Genomic DNA, 18,921 nt, shown 5'->3' with positions numbered 1-18,921 from the left:
TCCAGACTAAAACCCGACTAACTCACTAACTCTATCTCATTACAACCAATACTTTGGTAATTTACTCACTGACCGTCAAAGTTTGAAGAACCTAGCAAACCTAGGCTCTGATACCACTTGTAATGCCCCGGTCCCAACTTACTGCCCGGGTGTTACTGCAGTGATGTCTGTGTACCTGATATACTTCTCAACAGATATATACGCAGCGAAAAACATAAACATCCATCAAACTATTACCAGAGTTCTAACTGCCTGATAGATACATACAATTATTCCAACATCCATATACAATATTGTATGATACTCGACGCATCCTCGAGTCTTACAACATTTTACAAGTTCTGAAAACCTATAACATAACCTACAAAATCGAGCTCGTGGAGACACTCACTCAAAAATTGATCGCTACCCTGTCCCAGTCCTTGCTAATCTCAACCTCGATAAGGACCTGAAAAAACAGTTTGTATGATAGGGTGAGACACCTCTCAGTAAGGGACGATTAAGCTAATAACAGTGTGTGGCCAGCATGCTTTAAGTGTTTGAAAAAAACATAATGATATATAATCATCGTTTCCATAATTGTAAAATACTAGCCTATTTTCATCATATGAACAACCCCATAGTATATGACAACAATTACATAAATGTACGGATATGCAGGATAGGACACGCCCTCAAACTCTATACCATGTATAAATCCCCACAATCGGGGTTGACCGCCCCTACTGTCTCAATACAGCCTGGGTACACAATCAAGAGGCAAACTCACCCTAAGACCGCCCCCTACTGTTTCAATACAGCCTGGGTTCATATAAAACAAAAGTATGGTGCCCTTACTGGCAACGGATCCGTACCTACACTACCAGTCCCTAGGGTTCCTAAAGCATATCGTGCAATTTAAGCAATTTAAACATTCTTTTGAAATCATTTCACAAAACACATCATTACGTGAAATCCGGACCGTAGCCGTCAAATAAACTTCATGCATTTTCATAACAGTTCCAGTATTTCACAACATCAACACCTGCCACACAGTTTTCCACATTCGAAAACAACCCGAAAGTAAATATAAACAGTTAATATCACAGTACGGGTTTTAAATAACGAAAACGACATTTCCAACTGGTGAAAAGGTTCGGAATGACAAGTACAATATTCTAAAAATATAACATTTGAATTTGACCTGTTGATTATGAAAGTAAAGCCAGTTTATCGAACCGAGGCCCGGAAACCCTAAAACCGCTGTAACTCGATATCTAAATGTTATTTCAACATTTCAATTGATTCATATTGTATAAATCACTGTATTAACATAACCCCCTTACTTGCATGTGAATTGGAGTTCGAAACGACCTGGAACTCAAGCCCTAGCTTTCGGAACCCCAAACCTAAACAGTTCAAAACAACGGCACGAAAACCCTGAAACCTAATATTTGAAGAACAACACTTCAGTATAATCTTGTATACTACATATCTACCGGACTAAAAGCAAAAACTGACCCTTACCTCGATTTTCGGGAAAAACTCGGAAATCTCTGAAATGAAATTCTGATTTGTAGAACCTGTAGAGATTCCTTCCCTGATCCACGTAGCGACGTCGGATCGTCAATTCCGGCAACACACGGCTTGGAAATCTTAGAGAGAGAGTGGATTTCGTAGAGAGAGAGAGAGAGAGAGAGAGAGAGAGAGAGAGAGAGAGAATGAGAGAATGAGAGTTTATAAAGAAAAACCTAACTTAACCTTTAAGTAATCAAATAATATCTCAAAATATCTTCGCCAAAATATCTCCTCCAAACTGTCTCTTTATTTATTATATATGTATATATATATATATATATATATATATATATTTTGATCAGGTTACTACAGGTATGGTAGGAAGGAGTATTAATTCTCGAGAGAGCGATGAGGGACTTTTTATTGGTTTAGTGTGGGCTTTAGCAACAGGGAAATTATGTGTAGGTCCAAGAGGAAGGGAGCTCTGGCCTTTGTAATTTGGTGTCCAACAGATTCCTTTTAGAATCTGACTCTTTGCTATAAGGTGATTTGTATTAAGTATGGGTTTCAACAATATGGGTGGGGGTGCAGTGTTGGGTGAATTTCAACCATACTAGGCCTTGGAGGTTTATTTCTTAGGTCAGGTGTCGCATTTGTTCTTTTAAGATTTGAGATGTTGATATGATTTCTTTTTGGGTGCATTTTTGGATTAGGGAAGCTTCTTTCTTTTGAGTTTTGCCTTGTTTCTATCATTTTTCTTGTATTCATAATGCTGCAAGTGTTATTTTCTATTTTTTCCTTGAGGGGTTTTCATCCTTGGAATTTTTATTTTATCCGTAATTTGAATGACTAGGAGACTAATGATCTTATTCTTCTGATGAATGTATTCATTTCATCTTTGAGGTGGGAGGGATGGTAGTTCTTGGGTTTAGGATTATTCTGGGAATTTTTCTTGTAAGTGATTTTACATTCATATCATTAACATTCCTACTCACTTGGAGATCTAAGATTCCCTCCAAAATTAAGGCTTTCAGATGGATTGTTGTCCTTTAGAGCATGGGTACAAATGATCTTATGAGAAGGCCTAATAGAACTTGATCTCCTAAAATGTGTTTGCTTTTAATCAGTGTGGTGAAAATGCAACTAATTTGCGCTGCCCTTTTTGTTGAGAGGTTTGGAATGAGCTGCTTAGTCTTCTTGGTGAATAGTGAGTTCACTCTACATCTCTGGAAAGTATGAGTTCTATTTCTTTCAGAGGTTTCGGTAAAGGGAATACAAGGAAAATGTTTATGGAGAAATGCATTTTTCGAAGTAGTTTGGTTTGAATGGAACAATATGCCAGAATTTTCGGGGTTCTTCTCTTTCTATTAATCATTTATGGTGTAGGCGCCTTTGGAACTGCTTTGGACCACGACAAATAATTTGTTTTTAGGCATTTCTATGATTGACTTGCAAAGGACTGACATGCAATATTTTATGGACTTTAATCAGTGTGGTGAAAATGCAACTAATTTGCACTGCCCTTTTTCTTGAGAGGTTTGGAATGAGCTGCTTAGTCTTCTTGGGGAATAGTGAGTTCACTCTACATCTCTGGAAAGTATGGGTTCTATTTCTTTCAGAGGTTTCGGAAAAGGGAAGACGAGGAAAATGATACGGAGAAATGCATTTTTCAAAGTAGTTTGCATTTGAATGGAACTATATGCCAGAATTTTCGGGGTTCTTCTCTTTCTATTAATCATTTATGGTGTAGGCGCCTTTCGCACTGCTTTGGACCACGACAAATAATTTGTTTTTAGGCATTTCTATGATTGACTTGCAAAGGACTGACATGCAATATTTTATGAACTTTACATATGCTTTGATTTTTTGTTCGGTTTTGTTTTTCTTTCTATACTTTGCTCTTTTATAAGATAGTTTGTCATTTTTCAGGAAAAAAAACCCATGTAAATCTTGTTTCTTGCCACAAGCACCCTTTGTACTTTAAAAAGTATATCATCCCCTATTAGTGAATTTTCTTTTTCTATCCAAAAAAAGAAAAAGAAAAAAGCATATCATCCAACTCATTCTTAAGAGAAATATGTCTTGTAACCTTAGCCTTGGACAACCCCTTAAAGTTCTCCTTTATATCCAAATACTCAATCTTATGCAAACTAGTGGTCTTCTATTTTTTGATAATTAAAAAAAATAAATTAGGAGTGGGAGAAAAAAAATTTACCAAAGTCAAAGGAGAACCCGAAGTGTGCTCAAAAGAAAAAGGCAGAATTAATAATAAAAAGAAAAACCATTATTGTCTAAACCTGACACTGCCTACACCCAGAAAACCCCAAAAAAGTCTGTTTAAACCTTTTCCATGATAATTAATTGGAACACTTCTAATTTGCTATTCCATTTTATTTGCCTCACGCTTATCAGCATCCACTTGTAGTACTTGACCTATAATTCCTTCTACCACTATATTTAAGCTTCAACATTCTTCCCATTTGCCTTGACTGCATATGAGACGTGTATGCATACTATCATCCCTATTCTAATCAATAACTTGCTGCTCTTTGCTCATAAGTCATAATATCATCAATGAAAATAGGAACATCTTTCGAACCACTGACCTGACTGCCCCCGCTTGGCTGGATGTTGGTGTTGCTGGCTCATGAGAAATATCACCTATTAAGGGTGTTGTGAAGTTAGAGATGGAGCAGACAAGAAGAGAAGAGAAGAGGAGAAGAGATAGAAGAGGAAAAAGCTGGGCAGAAGTTTCCAAGAGTTTACATACAGATCCAAGTCTGCCCTCTTATGTATTATTAATAATAGTGGAGTCTTAAGGACAAAAATACCCCAATTAACCCAACCTAATTACTAAAATAACATTCTCTTCTAACACTCCCGCTTAAGCTGGAGGTGTATAAATATCACCTAAACCCTGCTTGTGACAACCATTAGACAAGTTAGGCTTAACATTGTAAAAACATTGCCTAACTGATCCATAGATTTCACAAAGGGAGTTTGAAAGATCTTCTTCAACACTACATCCCACACAAAATGATAGTCAACTTTTATGTGCTTTGTCCTTTCATGGAGCACTGGATTGCTAGCAATATAAATGGCAACTTGATTATCGCAAAACATATCTATTGGCTTTGTCATCAAGAAGCCCATCTTTGACTTTAGAGATTTCAACCACATAACTTATTTACAATAGTGAACCATAGCTTGGTATTCTGTTTTAGCACTAGATCTTTGCTACAATATTTTACTTCTTGATATGCCGAGGAACAAGATTAACTCCTGCCAAGGAACAAGATTAACTCCCACAAATGTATAGAGTCCATTAGTAACCTTCGATCATCAACAAAGCCAGCTCAATCTGCATCAGAGTATCCATTCTCACCGTTTTTATTACATTTATATATCAAACCTTTCTCAGTCTTTGAGGTAGTGCAAAATCCTATAAATATCATCCCAAGGTGACTGTTTGGGATTTTTCATAAATTGACTCACCGCCCTCTATTGCAAAAGTTATGTCAAGTCTAGTGACAGTCAAGTATATTAACTTTCCAACCGACTACCTATGTCAAAGTTTGTCTTCAAATTCCTGTCCAACATCCCTAGACAACTTTACGTTGGGATCCATAGGAGTATCAACTAGTTTAGCCTAACAAACTAGTCTCACTCAGCAAGTCAAATGTATATTTTTGTTGAGATGGATTCAACCCTTTCCTATTCTGTACAATCTTAATGCTAAGAAAGTAACACAACATACCCAAGTCCTTGATTTGAAATTTTGCTTGAAGCCATTGCTAAACATTTGCAATCTCGCTCCAGCAATTGCCAATGATGATGATATCATCAACATAAACTACTAGAAGTGCGAAAACTGTTTCCTTTTTGCAGAAAAAAAGTTGAATGATTAGAGTAGAATTGGATAAGGGCAAATGAATAGATTAGAACACTAAATTTGTCAAACCAGGCTTGAGGAGATTGCTTAAGACCATAAATGGCCTTATGCAACCTACATTTCTTACCACCCTCTCCTCTTGAGCAATATATCCAGGAGTTTGCTCCATGTGTACCTCTTCTTGCAAATCCTCACATCCAACTAGTATAAGGGCCAATCAAAATTAATTGCCAATGAAAGCAATACATGAACAGAATTTAGGCAAGCAACAAGAGAGAATGTCTCAAAATAATCAATAACATATGTTTGGTATACCTCTTGGCAACCAATCGAGCCGTTAGTCATTCAATAGAGTCTTCAAGAAGATATTTGGTGTAGACCCAACAAACCAACTCCTTATCTGGAGGAAGACCCACCAAATCCCATGCCCCTAGATTAATCCAAGGCATCCATTTTTACATCCATTGCATGCTTCCACCTAGGGTTAGCAAGTACTTCAACATGTGAGGAAGGAATAGAAATAGAGGAAATAGACAAGGAAAAAGAATGCATAGGACTAGAAAAATGAAGAATTGAAACATAATGAGCAGTAGAATAAGCAAATGAGGACTGTTGAGCACAAGTTTGAGTACCTTTCCGGTGAGCAATGAGCAAATCCAAGTCATTTGGGATGGATCTCTAGAACCAAGAGTCAAAAAGAATGATGGGAGAGGAGGTGCCTACATGGTGGACCTAGTGGTAGCAATGTCTCTGCTTGCTTACCTTCGTTCATAAACCTACAATTGTTTCTTTAGATCAGTAATTGATTGATTTGGAAGAGGAGCTGAAGATTTCTCGAAAGGGATAAGGGTAGGTATAGGTAGGGCTGTACACGGTTCGGTGCGGTTCGGTTTTGGCCAAAACCGAAAACCGAACCGAATTTTTCGGTTTTGTGATTTTCGAACCGAAACCGAAACCGAAACTGAACCAAAATTATGCTTTAATTGAAAACCGAAAATGTGGCGGTTCGGTTGCGGTTTTTCGGTTTTAACCCGATTTTTTTAACAAAAAAAATGATCTTACAAGCTACAACAGCAGCAGCAGGACAGCGGGTGGTGCTCTGATATGAAGAACTGAAGACATGAGAGCCAGGAGAGAGGCAGAGCTGTAGGTGCATGACGCAACAGAGACGAGACTCGAGAGAGTGAGTCTGTGAGACTGTGAGAGTGATGAGTGAGAGTCTGAGAGACGACTCAGATGAGGCCGGACGAGTGATGATGGACGCACGACACGACGAAGTCACAGACTCACAGCGAGAAGAGAGAGGCGAGAGGCGAGAGTCGAGAAGAGAAGAAGAAAAATGAGGAAGGAGGAGGAGGCGGAGGCGGGAGGCACGCACGGCGGACGACACACAACCGACTGACAGAGTCACAGACTCACAGGCTCACAATGAGAGCCGAGAAGATCAGAAGAGAAGAAGAAAAATGAGGAAGGAGGAGGAAGGGGGAGGCACACCGGCCGGCGGCCATTGCGCACGCACGCCGCTCACAGACTCACAGTGAAGAACTGAGGAATGAGGATTGAGGAAGAAGAAGAGGAGGAGGCGGGAGGGGGGAGGCAGCGTGAAATTGAATCAATTGATTGAAAACTGAAAAAGGTGAAAAGTGAAAAGTGAAAAGGTGAAAACTAAAAAGTGAAAATATATAATTAAAAACTAAAACCCTAAGCACGTGTGTTACCGTGTCCGTGTATATATAATTATATATAGGTAAATCGGTTTTTCAGTTTTGTCGGTTCGATTTCAACTTAAAACTGAAACTGAAATCGAAACCGAATATTTTTATTTTTGTAAACCGCAACCGACACTGAAAACCGAAAAATCGAACCGTTTATGGTTTCGGTGCAGTTTCGGTGCGGTTTTCGGTTTTTCGGTAATTTTTTTACACCCCTAGGTATAGGAGGATAAACACAAGAGTGGGTGCACCATAAATTGTTGATGTAATCAAAGTAGATTCATTCAAGGAGGACCCAGCACTAGAGAAATAAGCTGCCCCCTGAAAAAGGTGACACCGTTACTAACATATTTCTTACAAGTGTTGGGATTATTACAGCTGTATCCTTTATGAGTTCTGTAGTACCCAACAAAGGCACATTTAACAGCACAGGGAGAACTTGTCTTAACGACTATGTGGAACATGAACAAAACATGTGCACCCAAAGACGTGAGGCACAACAGAGAACATGGATGTTTTTGGGTACATGATGGAGAAGAGAATTTGTCCCCCTACAACACTTGAGGGCATTCTGTTGAGCAGAAAACAGGCTGTAGGAAGAGCATTAGTCCAAAAGGTTTTTGGAACATGCATATGAAGGAGTAAAGACTGCTATGTTAAGCAATTTTTTCCCCCATTCAGCTACCCCATTCTGCTGAGGGGGTATGCATATTGGATGTTTGATGAAAAATCCCTTTGGCCAAGCAAAAAGACTGAAGCTCATTTTGAACAAGAGTTCATTATTGGATCAAAAAATTTGAATACCAGTCATAAACTGAGTTTTCATTTTTTTGTAGAATTGAACAAAAACATTAAAAAATTTAGACCTATCATTTAACAACTAGATCTAGGTCATAAGAGAAAAATCATTCATAAAGGACACAAAATATTGATTACCAATCAAATTCTCGACTCTACACAGACCTCAAATATTTGAATGCATGGTTCGAAATCGCGGTCGCGGGTAACGTCGCGAAACGGTCGCGGGTGTCGCGGGTCGCGGGAGACGCGGGTGTTACGTAACGGGAAGCGGGCGTAACGGTCGTGAATTTTTTTCACACATGCACAACCATGCCAAAATTAAAAAATAAGCATGAAATCCATTAATACATGATTTTTAATGAATTTTGCAGGCTTTCATTCACTCTACAAATGCTTTTTAATAGGCATTATGATTTTTATATTAATTTTAGTGCGCTGTTTAAAAAAAAAATCATATTTTTTTATAGTTTACATTAGTTTAATGAGTAAAAAGATGTAGAAATGTAAGAATCAATTAATTAAAGTCATAAAGTTACTAAAAATGAATCAATACTCAATAGACTTAATACTCAATATACACATTACAGTGATTACATATACATGAATTTAAAAAGTGATTAATATCAAATATCAATAAATAGTTGAAAATACATGAATACAATATTACAAATTTATAACATAACACATGTCACCACCAAAAAGAATGACGTGGAGGGTCTTCATAATTTGCATCTGTATCTTGAGATTGGGATGGGAAATTATCTCCCCATCCTTGTGGAAATACATAGTTAAATGAACCCAAGTTTGCGTCATTTTGTTGTTGCTCTTGAAAATGTACTGGTGATGAAAATTCTCCTGAATAATGTCTATAAGTTGGGGCAGGGGCTGGCTCTGGGTAGTGTGTAGAAGAAGACTCACTAGATCCTGAGATTCCTGATCCACTGGGATAAAAATGTGAGTCACGAGATGCATAATGTGGATATGCTGGATGAGATCCATATGATTGTGATGATGAACCATCTAAACCAAAGTCGCCAAAACTACGAACCACACCATATGAATCTTCAGTAGAATCGCTAGGGTCACCACGAGCACTCCTTCTCCTGGGTTGTGAAGATTGGTTCCCTGGAGGAATACCCAAGTCATAATTTTCAGGTATGTCATGCAGTCCATAAGGATCAGAAGGATATATATCCCTTCCAAATGATGTCCCTGTATCATATCCATAATTATATTCTACACCGCCGCCTCCACCACCACCACTGCCACCCCCCCCAACCCCAGCTCCAGCACCACTATTACCATCATCATCACTTGGTGGGCTCAAACCAAGATTGTCATCACTTTGTGTGCGTTCAGGACTTGAACTTGAATCATCATGCGCGTTTATTGGTGGTTGATCACCTCCTTCTGTAGTACCACCAACCTCTTCATTTAACCAATTTGAATTGTCCTGACCGTCGAGTAGTGGTGTCTCTCTCTCCTCTAACCATTGACTTAAAGGATCATCTTCTTCGAAAATGTAATCCAAATTGATAGGATTGAAACCCTCTTCAATTTCTCGTTGGCTTCTTCTCATTGTACGTCTTAACTTTAACCTCATGTTGTAATGTACGAAACAAGTTTTGTAGTCTCATGTACTTTAATCTATTTCTTGTTTTCGTATGGATGAGGCTAAAGGTGCTCCAATTACGCTCACAGTTCGAAGCTGATGTGGTCTGGCTAAGAACTCTAATTGCTATTCTTTGGAGCTCAGGAGCACACAAGCCATAATGAATCCACCATTCAGCTGCATGAATAATTAAAAAGAGTTTTATGTTAGTATAGCGTATTTCAAAAGTCAAATTTGAACACAAAGAGAGAAAATAGAGTAATTCTCTATTATTTAGCTATATAGCCATATTTACCAGGATTTGTTTGTTTTACTGCCCTTTGAGCCAACGGGGTTCCAAAAGTCTCTTGCCTATCTCGATATAGCAACAACTAAAAAAGGATGATTGTGAAATATAATTAATTAATTAGATATATTAATAACTATTCTTAAAAGTATTATTAAATACTAGAACAATTCATTATTCAATTTAATGGAACCAATACTTACTTGATTAATAGCCCGAATTTGAGTATCTATATCGGGTACCAACTTGGTTATCACTTTTTTAACTCCATCCATGACTTCTCTAGCAACTTCAGGAGAGGGTGGGGCACCATAAAGAAATTGTGGGTTCAAAAAATACCCTACAATTAAATTTAGAAACATATTAATCAATAGTTTTCTAATGCAACCATGCATAATTTAAAAGTTAAAATAATAAGAAATTGTATTTGATTTACACTTACCAGCAGCGTGCAAATCTTGGTGCAACTGAAAACTCTACCTGTTGTCAATAATTTTCCAATAGTCTTTGTAAAACCGGCAATCTTTTTGAATGGCCAACTTCGCCCTATCAATTGCCTCGTATATGAAGCCCATGGTTGGTTTTTCATCACCATCAACCAATTTAAGAACTTTCACCAAGGGTTCTTGCACTTTAATTATATCAGAGGCCTTTTGCCAAAACTCTTTGCCTAAGATAATTTTCTTCGAATCATATGCTGGGCCTGATTTTGCCATTCCAAACCTTGAGTTTTTCCAAGCATCAGATGTAAACATTTCCCTTAGTGCTTGTTTATGCCTGACAATAGTCTCCAAAGCAATGAAATTTGTGGCAAATCGAGTGATGGCAGGGCGAAGTAACTCTCTATTATTTGTGAATTTCTTCATGAAATTCACTGTCCATGTGTGGTTGTAAATAAATGAGGTTATTGTTCTTGCATCTTCTAAGACCTTCTTCACGTTACTTTTCTTACCAATATCTTCAAGAATAAGGTCTATGCAATGAGCTGCACATGCTGTCCAATAGAGATTGGGCCTCTTCTGCATTAATAATTTTCCTCCTGCCTTCATTGCAGCTTCATTATCAGTCACTACTTGGACAACATTCTCCTCTCCAATTTCTTCAACCACCTCATCCATTAATCTGAAATGAAATTATAAATTCAATAATTACTACTATTTAATTAAAAACATGCAAGTCCATAATACTATTTGCATATACAATTAAAATTAGAAAATTACCTGAAATAATATTCAGCTGTTCTGCTTGGCACATCAGAGGCATCAACTGATTTATGAAACACGGTGCCTCTATCGCAATAAACTAAAAAGTTTATAATGTGTTTTCTAGTTGGTCCTGACCAACCATCACACATAAGTGTTACACCTCTTTCCTTCCAAATTCCAGCAAAGAAGCTATATAATTTTTCATTTCTTGATACTCTTGCTCCAAATAAATTTCAGATATCTCATAGGGTGATGGACCCTTCACCCCCTTTCCAACCTCTGCAGCAATATCAAGCATAGGCTGCATAAATGGAGAGTCAGCTACATTCGCTGGAATCCGATTATAAATTAGGAATTTTCCAACCGCTTTTCCTAATTTACTTCTTAAACCTTTCAGTAACTTTGTGTTGAGTTTTGGTTGTTTCGCACTCTTGCTTCTTTCTAAAATAGGATCCATTGCCTTTAGTCTAGCTTCAGGGGCATCAGGATTGATCCATTGTCGTCCACTACCTCCAGCTTCTCGACCACTATAAGATCGAGCTCCTGCTCTATTGAAACCACTGGTAGCACCACTGCCAGAGCCACCTCCCTCTTCATAAATATTACCCCTTCCAGTTGTTCTTGCTCGAAATCTTTGTCTCTCTTCCCATTGTTGTTGTGATCGCATGCTTTCTTGTCGAGCGAATCTCATACTTTCTTCTTCCAAGTCTTCTTCATCGCTGAAATTCTCAAAATCTTCTCTAATTTGGTCTTCTGCTTCTTCTTGCCTTTTTTGTTTATCTCTTTTCTTCTCAGCATACTGTTGTAGATGTTTCATCATTTGTTCTCTTACTTGTGTGGTCACATTTGAGCATCCAGCTACTTGACCCTTTTTATGTGCCAAGTGTTGTTTCAAGCGTGTAATGCCCCCTTTGATTATCTTCCCACATAACTTACACATAATAACATGTCTATTACCGTCTACCGCAGTACCAAAATGCCATCCAATATCTTCACTAGGTAAGTTTTCATTTCCTCTATCACGTGACATATTGATAGACTTAATTTGATGATCTCTACACAAAATATAAAGAAAATACAAAGTTACAACCTTCCTACAATGACAGGAATAATATAATTAGTAATTTAGTAAATATTAAATAATAAGTACTAAATAGTCCTAATTTTAAATACTTATTACGTAAAAATAAGTATAATATTTGATTAAAAATAATAAGTAATGTTTATTATTTTTATATATAAATAAACAAAATTATAAAATATTAGATATTTATTACAAAAAAAATATATTCCTTTATCTTTAAAAAGATATTTTCATTATTTTTTATAGCTTGATTTTATTTTCATTTATAACTATAAGAAATTAACAGGTGAAAAAGATTTTTGCTCTACTTTCATATACATCATAGCATCACAAATAGAGATCCATACATTACAAATTGACTATTTAATTTTTTAAACATTTTCTCAGTATATGGATTAAAATATTAGATATTTTATTACAAAAAAATATATTCCTTTATCTTTAAAAAGGTATTTTCATTATTTTTTTAACTTGATTTTATTTTTATTTATAACTATAAGAAATTAACATTGTAATTTTAAAGGTGGAAAAAACTTGCTCTACTTTTATATACATCACAGCATCACTAATAGAGATCCATACAGTATAAATTTTCTATTTAATTTTTTAAGCATTTTCTCAATTTATGGATTAAAATAAAATTTTTCTACAAATTCCAGTAGTAAACTAGTAATTAGCAAAAATATGAATTATTAATATATTAACTATTAGGTTAAAATGTTTTTTATTAAGTTATCAATTTTTACTTTATTTGATAACTGAAAAACAAAAAATAGATCATGTAACGATTTATTTTACCTAATTTTAAATTTAACGTCAAAATGATATTTTAAAACTTAAAAAATATTTATAAATAGGAAATATGTGATAAAACTAAATTTTCCTAATTACCTTTCAAAAAATATAATACAAATAAAATATTTATTAATTAATTAAATTTTTTTTTAAATTATTATTAATATTTTTTGATTTTTTACTCTATTAAATTACTCTTTTTTTAATTCAATTTAACAAACATAATTTACAACAAATTATAATTAAAAAAAAAACATAATAAAAAGTTTAAGATGTGGGAGATTTCTGATCTTTGAAAAGAAAAAAAAAACAAGAGCTGCATCTATAGGCAAGGCATAAGACTAGAAAAGAGTATTTTTTGTACTAATGTTGTATCTTGGAAGTCTGTAACCATAATACTATTAGTCTATTTCTAACGGTGTCAGCTTTCAAAAAATGTTAATGCGATACCATATAAATGAAATTGATATTGTATATGAATATAATAATTTACAACAAAAAAAATGCTATTAGGGGAAATAATTATGCAAAATGTTGTTTTACTCACAAATATAAAATTGCATAGAAATAGAACATGAGAAATTGTCCACTCCATATTTTTGGAATGCCATGTCATAGTCATTTATTTTAAAATAATATATATTTTATATGCAATGAAACCAAAAGGAAAGAAAGAATACGTAAAGAATGAATAAAAGTATGTTAATCAAAACAGAATATGACATGCTTGCATATTAAATGAATCTGAAATTTTAAAGCTTTTTACTCTATTAAATTACTCTTTTTTTTTTTAATTTAATTTAACAAACATTACTTACAATAAATTATAATTAAAAAAAAAACATAATAAAATATTTAAAATGTGGTTGTGGGTGTTGAGTGTTATTGAAATAAAGCTTATCTCATACGCGAGATGAGCAGAGGGCAGAGAGTCTGAGACTCTGAGTGAGACCGAGAGAGGGGAGGCGACTCGGAGGATGGAGGAGCCTCGAAGCCTCGAAGCTTCGTGCGACGACTGGCGGAGGGCTGGCTGGTGGCTGCGAGTGCGACGACGCCGACGACTGGTAGAGGGCTGGCTGGTGGCGGCGAGTGCGACGACTGGCGGTGGCGGATGAAGCTGCCTTCGTTCGGCCACTCTCAAGCTTCGAAGAACTTTGTTAGGTTCAGGATTCAGGAAACGAAGGCTGCGAAGATGAGTAACTCAGGCTTCAAAGGAGTGAAGGCGTGAAGCCATCTTATAGCTTCAGCGGCTCGGCCAACAAAACTGCAAGTAAGTATTTTTGTTTTTGAATGTTAGATTTAGGTAGATTGAATGGTAGATGGGTGCTTGGGACTCGGGAAAGGGGGAAAGGAACGTTGCGCAGCAGAAAGCAGATTCTGCAAGTTGTCGGTATGTAACGGTCCGTAACGGACTGTTACGGAGTGTAACGTAGGGGTAACGGCTGTTACGGACCGTTACGGAGCCGTAACGGCCGTTACGGCTGTGAATTTTTTCCGAACCGCATTATCGGCCCGGATCGGTTTCGGAGTCCTTGATTTACGTTACGTATCGGCCGTTACGTTACGTAACGGCCGTTATTTAAAACCATGTTTGAATGTATATGAGAAAACAATGATTTACTACGAGGTACGACTCTGTGGAAAAGATATCCTAATATGCTTTCCCAATTGACATGCAGAACACCCAAAATGAGAAACAAACTTGAACATAGGAATGATTCGTTGTAGTTTTTGAAGGGATGGATAACCTAGACGAGCCTTCCCCTGATTAGAGAAACACCATGAGTAGAAATTGAGAAAGCCATATGACAAGCATTTGCAAGTGTGCATGTACACTTTCTTTCTCTTACAGACGAGAGACCTGGTCTCACAAAATGGCTCCCTAAGATGAAATGCAAACCTTAACGGATTATATAATTGGGTTAGAAGGATCATTTATAGCCTAAATCAATTAGAAATCTGACATTTTTTTGAAAGATAAAAAAAGAGAGCACTTAACTTTTGCTGATCAGTTTTTTTTTGTTTTCTCTCTCGTTTTTTGGGGTTCCAAACTGCTCACATCTTGATCTCAAGCTTCAATATTTGTTTTTAAATTTTGTTGATCCAACTTGAAACTATGTTTCCAATAGTGGGTTTTTCCTAATAAGGTTTTACCCTCTACCTTGAAAGCCAAGAAAACAGAGAATTGAAATGCAGTTTGTCTGGAAGCGTCTTACAGTTGAACTGGCTTGCACTGTGTCCTACAGCTGAGCAATAGTGTTGTTTTGAAGGAAGCGATATGAAAGATACAGGCGATATATCTCAAAATATGTTGAGTTTTAAATTATAACACAAACAATATATTGCTCAATATCTTGCTCCTTTGTAGCCAATACCTAACGCAGATGATATGCAGTTGTTTTTACTACCATTCATTCTACCTATGTCACCTGTCCACACCCACCCAAACAAAAGCAACCTTTCTATCTCTTGAAAAGAAAAAAGGAAAGAAAGAAAAATTGCATAAAACTCCATTCTGGCTAATTTTTTGGAATTTAAATACAAATGAAAGCAATTGGAAGAAAGCGTGGGGGGGGGGGGGGGACAATGGAAGACTCTGATTATTTATATAATATGCATAATCAATTAAACATTTTGCTGCACTCAATATTGTATGTAATCATATTATTAGAGGGAGGGAACAATATTACTAAGAAAATGAAAAAGACATCGCATCATGCAGACTGTAGTTCCTTTCCCCAAGGACATTGCATCTTTCCTGTGCTCTATTTTCATCTCTTATGGATTATCAGGAATATCCTTGAGTACGCAACTGCTGTGAACCTGCACAAATAGGTAGGCTTAGGAGATCACTAATCTAAGGGGAAAAGAATTTAGGTCATATTATTGCTCTTTAAGCTAGAACAATCCATTGTTTATACAGCTTTACTTGTAGATGTCCTCCCCATCTGTTCTATCTATATTTGTTCTAGTGCACTTTATCTAAGTACAGAAATTGGTTATGACTAGCTATCAATCTATCTATGCATTAAGGCATCTATGAATTGAAATATATGGTTGGTTCAGTTTTTGTTTGACTTAATCTTGCTTGTAAACATTATATGAAGCTTCATTGGTCCCATTAGAAATTTTTTCCAGTGCAAAGGGGTTGCTTTTAAGATAAACAATTGCATGCTTGCAGGATTCGTGCTGGACAAGGAAGACCGAAGCATTACCAGGTCTGATACGTACTTCAAAGAACTCTTTAGTCGGTGTGGACTTCATCTCTACAAATCAAAGGTTTACTCCAACTGTAATTACTTAAGCATCTGTAATTGACTTTTTGGTTTCATAAGTAGACCTTTTGTGGTTCCACTATATGTTTATCGACAACTATATTCATGAAAAAAGTATAGAGATGATCTCCATAGGATGGAGTTTAGGCATATTTTCAAGGAAGAGGGACATCCTTGTTCTAGAATGACCTATGGTCTTGTTACTTCTTGGACCACCCTAATTTCCTAATAAAAAGTGAATGCAATGTTCTCCAAACTCTAGTAATCTTTCTTTGAAGAACTCTACTGTATTTGACTTCATTTTTAATTATGTTGGCCCAGAATCTTGGAAATGATCAACTAGGGATTCAACAGGAAAACATTGCAGCTTCTGTAGGTATTCTTCAAATTTTGATCCTGCCTAACAAAGTTAAGAGTCACCATTGCTCCACTGGGGGTCTGTTACTCTGTTGTTGATGGGAATTTCAAAACTGCATATCTTTAGGAGATGAGAGAGACAACCAGGTTGCTCAAAACCTCCTTAGGCCTAGTCTGGTGAGTCCTAGTGGGGAGGTGGTTAGGCTTGGTAAAGAGTATATTGAGTTGAGAAGGGGCAAGGAAATTGTGTAGGACTTGGTTAGGCTAGTGAGGAAGTTTGATTTTGTCATTTGGGATTGTGGTCTCAGGGATTTCCTTTGGCTAATGGTCATTTCACTTGGGTGTCCAAGTGGTTTGGATAGACGGGCTTCTTGTATATTGTGCGTTGGACTAGTTTAAAAGAAAACAGTTTCTGATTTGTGCAATGCTTATTACATTGGATGCAAATAAATACTGTACATGAGTGCAGTAGTAAAATATTTGAAAGAGGATATAATATTACAAATTTATCTATAATATTATCTTTGTATACCACGAAGTCTCTCTCCCTCTCTCTCTCTCTAGAATGAAAAATGATATGAAGTTGCACAGGGGTTGTGCACTCTGAATGTGTGGCAACATTTTTCACCTTCTAATTACTTGTCAATTACAACAAAGTGTAGGAGTATTAAGAAGGATTGCAAGCATTAGTTCTTAAGTCACCCCTTGCATGCTATGGCTGTCTTTGTCGTGCTTTTGAATGGCAATTTGTCTTCAAAGTAGTAATGTTTATTGAAATTAATCACTTCTAGGAGATTCTTGAGTGATTCTCATCGCATAGTTTTCTTTTCTAACCATGAATTTGTTGTGTTTCAGGATCAGAAGGAGTTTCCTAAGGAATTATTTGCAGTTAATATGTATGCACTGACTACTGAGAGGCCAAAAAGAGCCAACGGGGCCAGTGGCAAAGTGCATGCTAATAGACCTGCTGTCATCAAGTAAGAATCCTTTTCTGGACTCCGGACGTTGCTGCAGAGTAGCAGTCAAGGAGGCATTTTCTAGGTATAGTTGGGGGTGAGGACAAACATGATCATAGGTTGCATATGCCTACCAATGAGGTGTCATTCTGCCTATACCGCATTTGGTCCTCCCAATTTTGCTGCATCTATTTACATGTAATTTTTGAATTTTGCGATTTTCTCTTGGCACCTGAAATGGGTGTTCCGTGAGTGTAATCCCTTTTGCTCTCTTGCATCTCAGAGGTTGTAGAATGTTTTCCTTTTCCCCTGCTAGGCTTTCTAAATTATTTTGAGGTTGTCTTTGTAGCACAAATTTCGTACCTTGAATTTTAATTTGTAAGAGTTTGCTAAATTGTGTTACTCAGATTTACTCAAATTTAAATTTATGGTCTGAATTCCATAGTTTAACCAATTTGTAAGAGTTTGGTAAATTTTGTGTTAAAATTTTTATTCAAATTTACTCAAATTTAAATTTATGGTATGAATTCCGTTTAACTCACTCCTATTAAGCGACATAAAGTTTTTGAATAATAGGTTAACCCCAAACCTTTGAACCATAGCTAAACTCAGTTATATTAAAGCCCCATTGTCAATTGATGGAGATGAAGGGTCCCGAGTTGAATGAAAGTCACGCATGCGGCCTCACCTGCGACTCCAAGCCATACTGGAACCAGTAAGGCATTGCCATTGAGCCATCATCAAAAGCAGTGTTTTTGGTTTTTGGTTTTTTTATTTTTATTTTTTTATTTGGTGGGAAGCTACCAATCCTTTTCCATTGAGAAAATTAATCTACTTGCACAATTCCAATATGATCTCTAAATTCTACCATGAGACTCATAAATAAGGTAACCATACATGCTCATCCATGTCTCGTTTTGTTTCATGCATTCTTCAGAGAAAAATGGTTGTTACCTTTTTTTTTTTTTTGTGGGAATAAAATCCAATCACATCCCTCATGGTACTTGCATATCTCCATATTAGGGTTCTGTGTTGGTTGGTTTGGACTATATTAGGTTTACACAATTCTTTATGCCATAATATCTGTGTTTGTGTTATGTATTGTATTGGTTGGGTTGGTATTAGACCAGGATTATACGATGCACGGCTCATGTCATAATACCATGGTCAAGCTTTAACGATTTATATTTAAAAAATTTTAAAAATTTAAACTCATTTAAAATTGTTAAACCTAAGAGCCATATATATATATATATATGGCTGCAATGACAAAAGAGGACGAGGGAGGCTTAGGTAGCCTTTAGGGACCTATGCGTGAGCTTAGATCCCAAAGCAGACATGTCTTGGGTTTACATTAGTCACGATCTTGTCTCTAGGAAGAATATCATTCAATTTTATTAAATTATTTTCAATCATGTCTTTAATGTTTGTATTTACCAGTCATGACTT

At 36.4% G+C, this 18,921-nt stretch overlaps 2 protein-coding genes across 4 annotated transcripts in view; one reads left to right on the top strand and one right to left on the bottom strand.

Annotated features, from left to right (window-relative positions):
* LOC131159887 (alpha N-terminal protein methyltransferase 1) overlaps nt 1-17,926 on the top strand; it is a 98,665-nt gene extending 80,739 nt beyond the window's left edge. The window contains exons 7-8 of the mRNA XM_058115099.1: nt 16,066-16,163; nt 17,372-17,926. Of these exons, the coding sequence (XP_057971082.1) occupies nt 16,066-16,163; nt 17,372-17,497 (224 nt within the window). The 3' untranslated portion in view covers nt 17,498-17,926. The remainder of the gene's footprint in view (nt 1-16,065; nt 16,164-17,371) is intronic.
* LOC131159888 (uncharacterized) lies at nt 9,588-11,158 on the bottom strand. 3 transcript variants are annotated; one of them, XM_058115101.1, is made up of 4 exons: nt 11,021-11,158; nt 10,004-10,922; nt 9,810-9,885; nt 9,588-9,691 (listed from the first exon to the last, which is right to left on the bottom strand). In XM_058115101.1, exons 1-2 carry the CDS (start codon nt 11,152-11,154, stop codon nt 10,277-10,279), a joined length of 780 nt encoding a protein of 259 aa, XP_057971084.1. In that variant the 5' UTR covers nt 11,155-11,158; the 3' UTR covers nt 9,588-9,691; nt 9,810-9,885; nt 10,004-10,276. The 3 variants fall into 3 exon arrangements, with proteins under 3 accessions (XP_057971084.1, XP_057971085.1, XP_057971083.1); XM_058115102.1 differs by having other exon boundaries at nt 9,592-9,885; nt 10,004-10,140; nt 10,243-10,922; XM_058115100.1 differs by having other exon boundaries at nt 9,592-9,885.
* Nucleotides 17,927-18,921: the final 995 nt, after the last annotated feature.

Source organism: Malania oleifera, chromosome 7 (assembly GCF_029873635.1).
Source record: "Malania oleifera isolate guangnan ecotype guangnan chromosome 7, ASM2987363v1, whole genome shotgun sequence".
In the NCBI taxonomy this organism is placed as follows: domain Eukaryota; kingdom Viridiplantae; phylum Streptophyta; class Magnoliopsida; order Santalales; family Ximeniaceae; genus Malania; species Malania oleifera.
The sequence above is the reverse complement of the archived record's forward strand: the minus strand, read 5'-3'. Positions and strand labels throughout refer to the sequence as shown.

Excerpts from the sequence above, each read along its gene's own strand:
- LOC131159888 (XM_058115101.1), bottom strand. The coding sequence starts at position 11,154 with ATGTGTGATGGTTGGTCAGGACCAACTAGAAAACACATTATAAACTTT. Across the intron at positions 10,923-11,020 it reads ACAGCTGAATATTATTTCAG|ATTAATGGATGAGGTGGTTG; the intron begins GTAATTTTCTAA and ends ATTTCATTTCAG.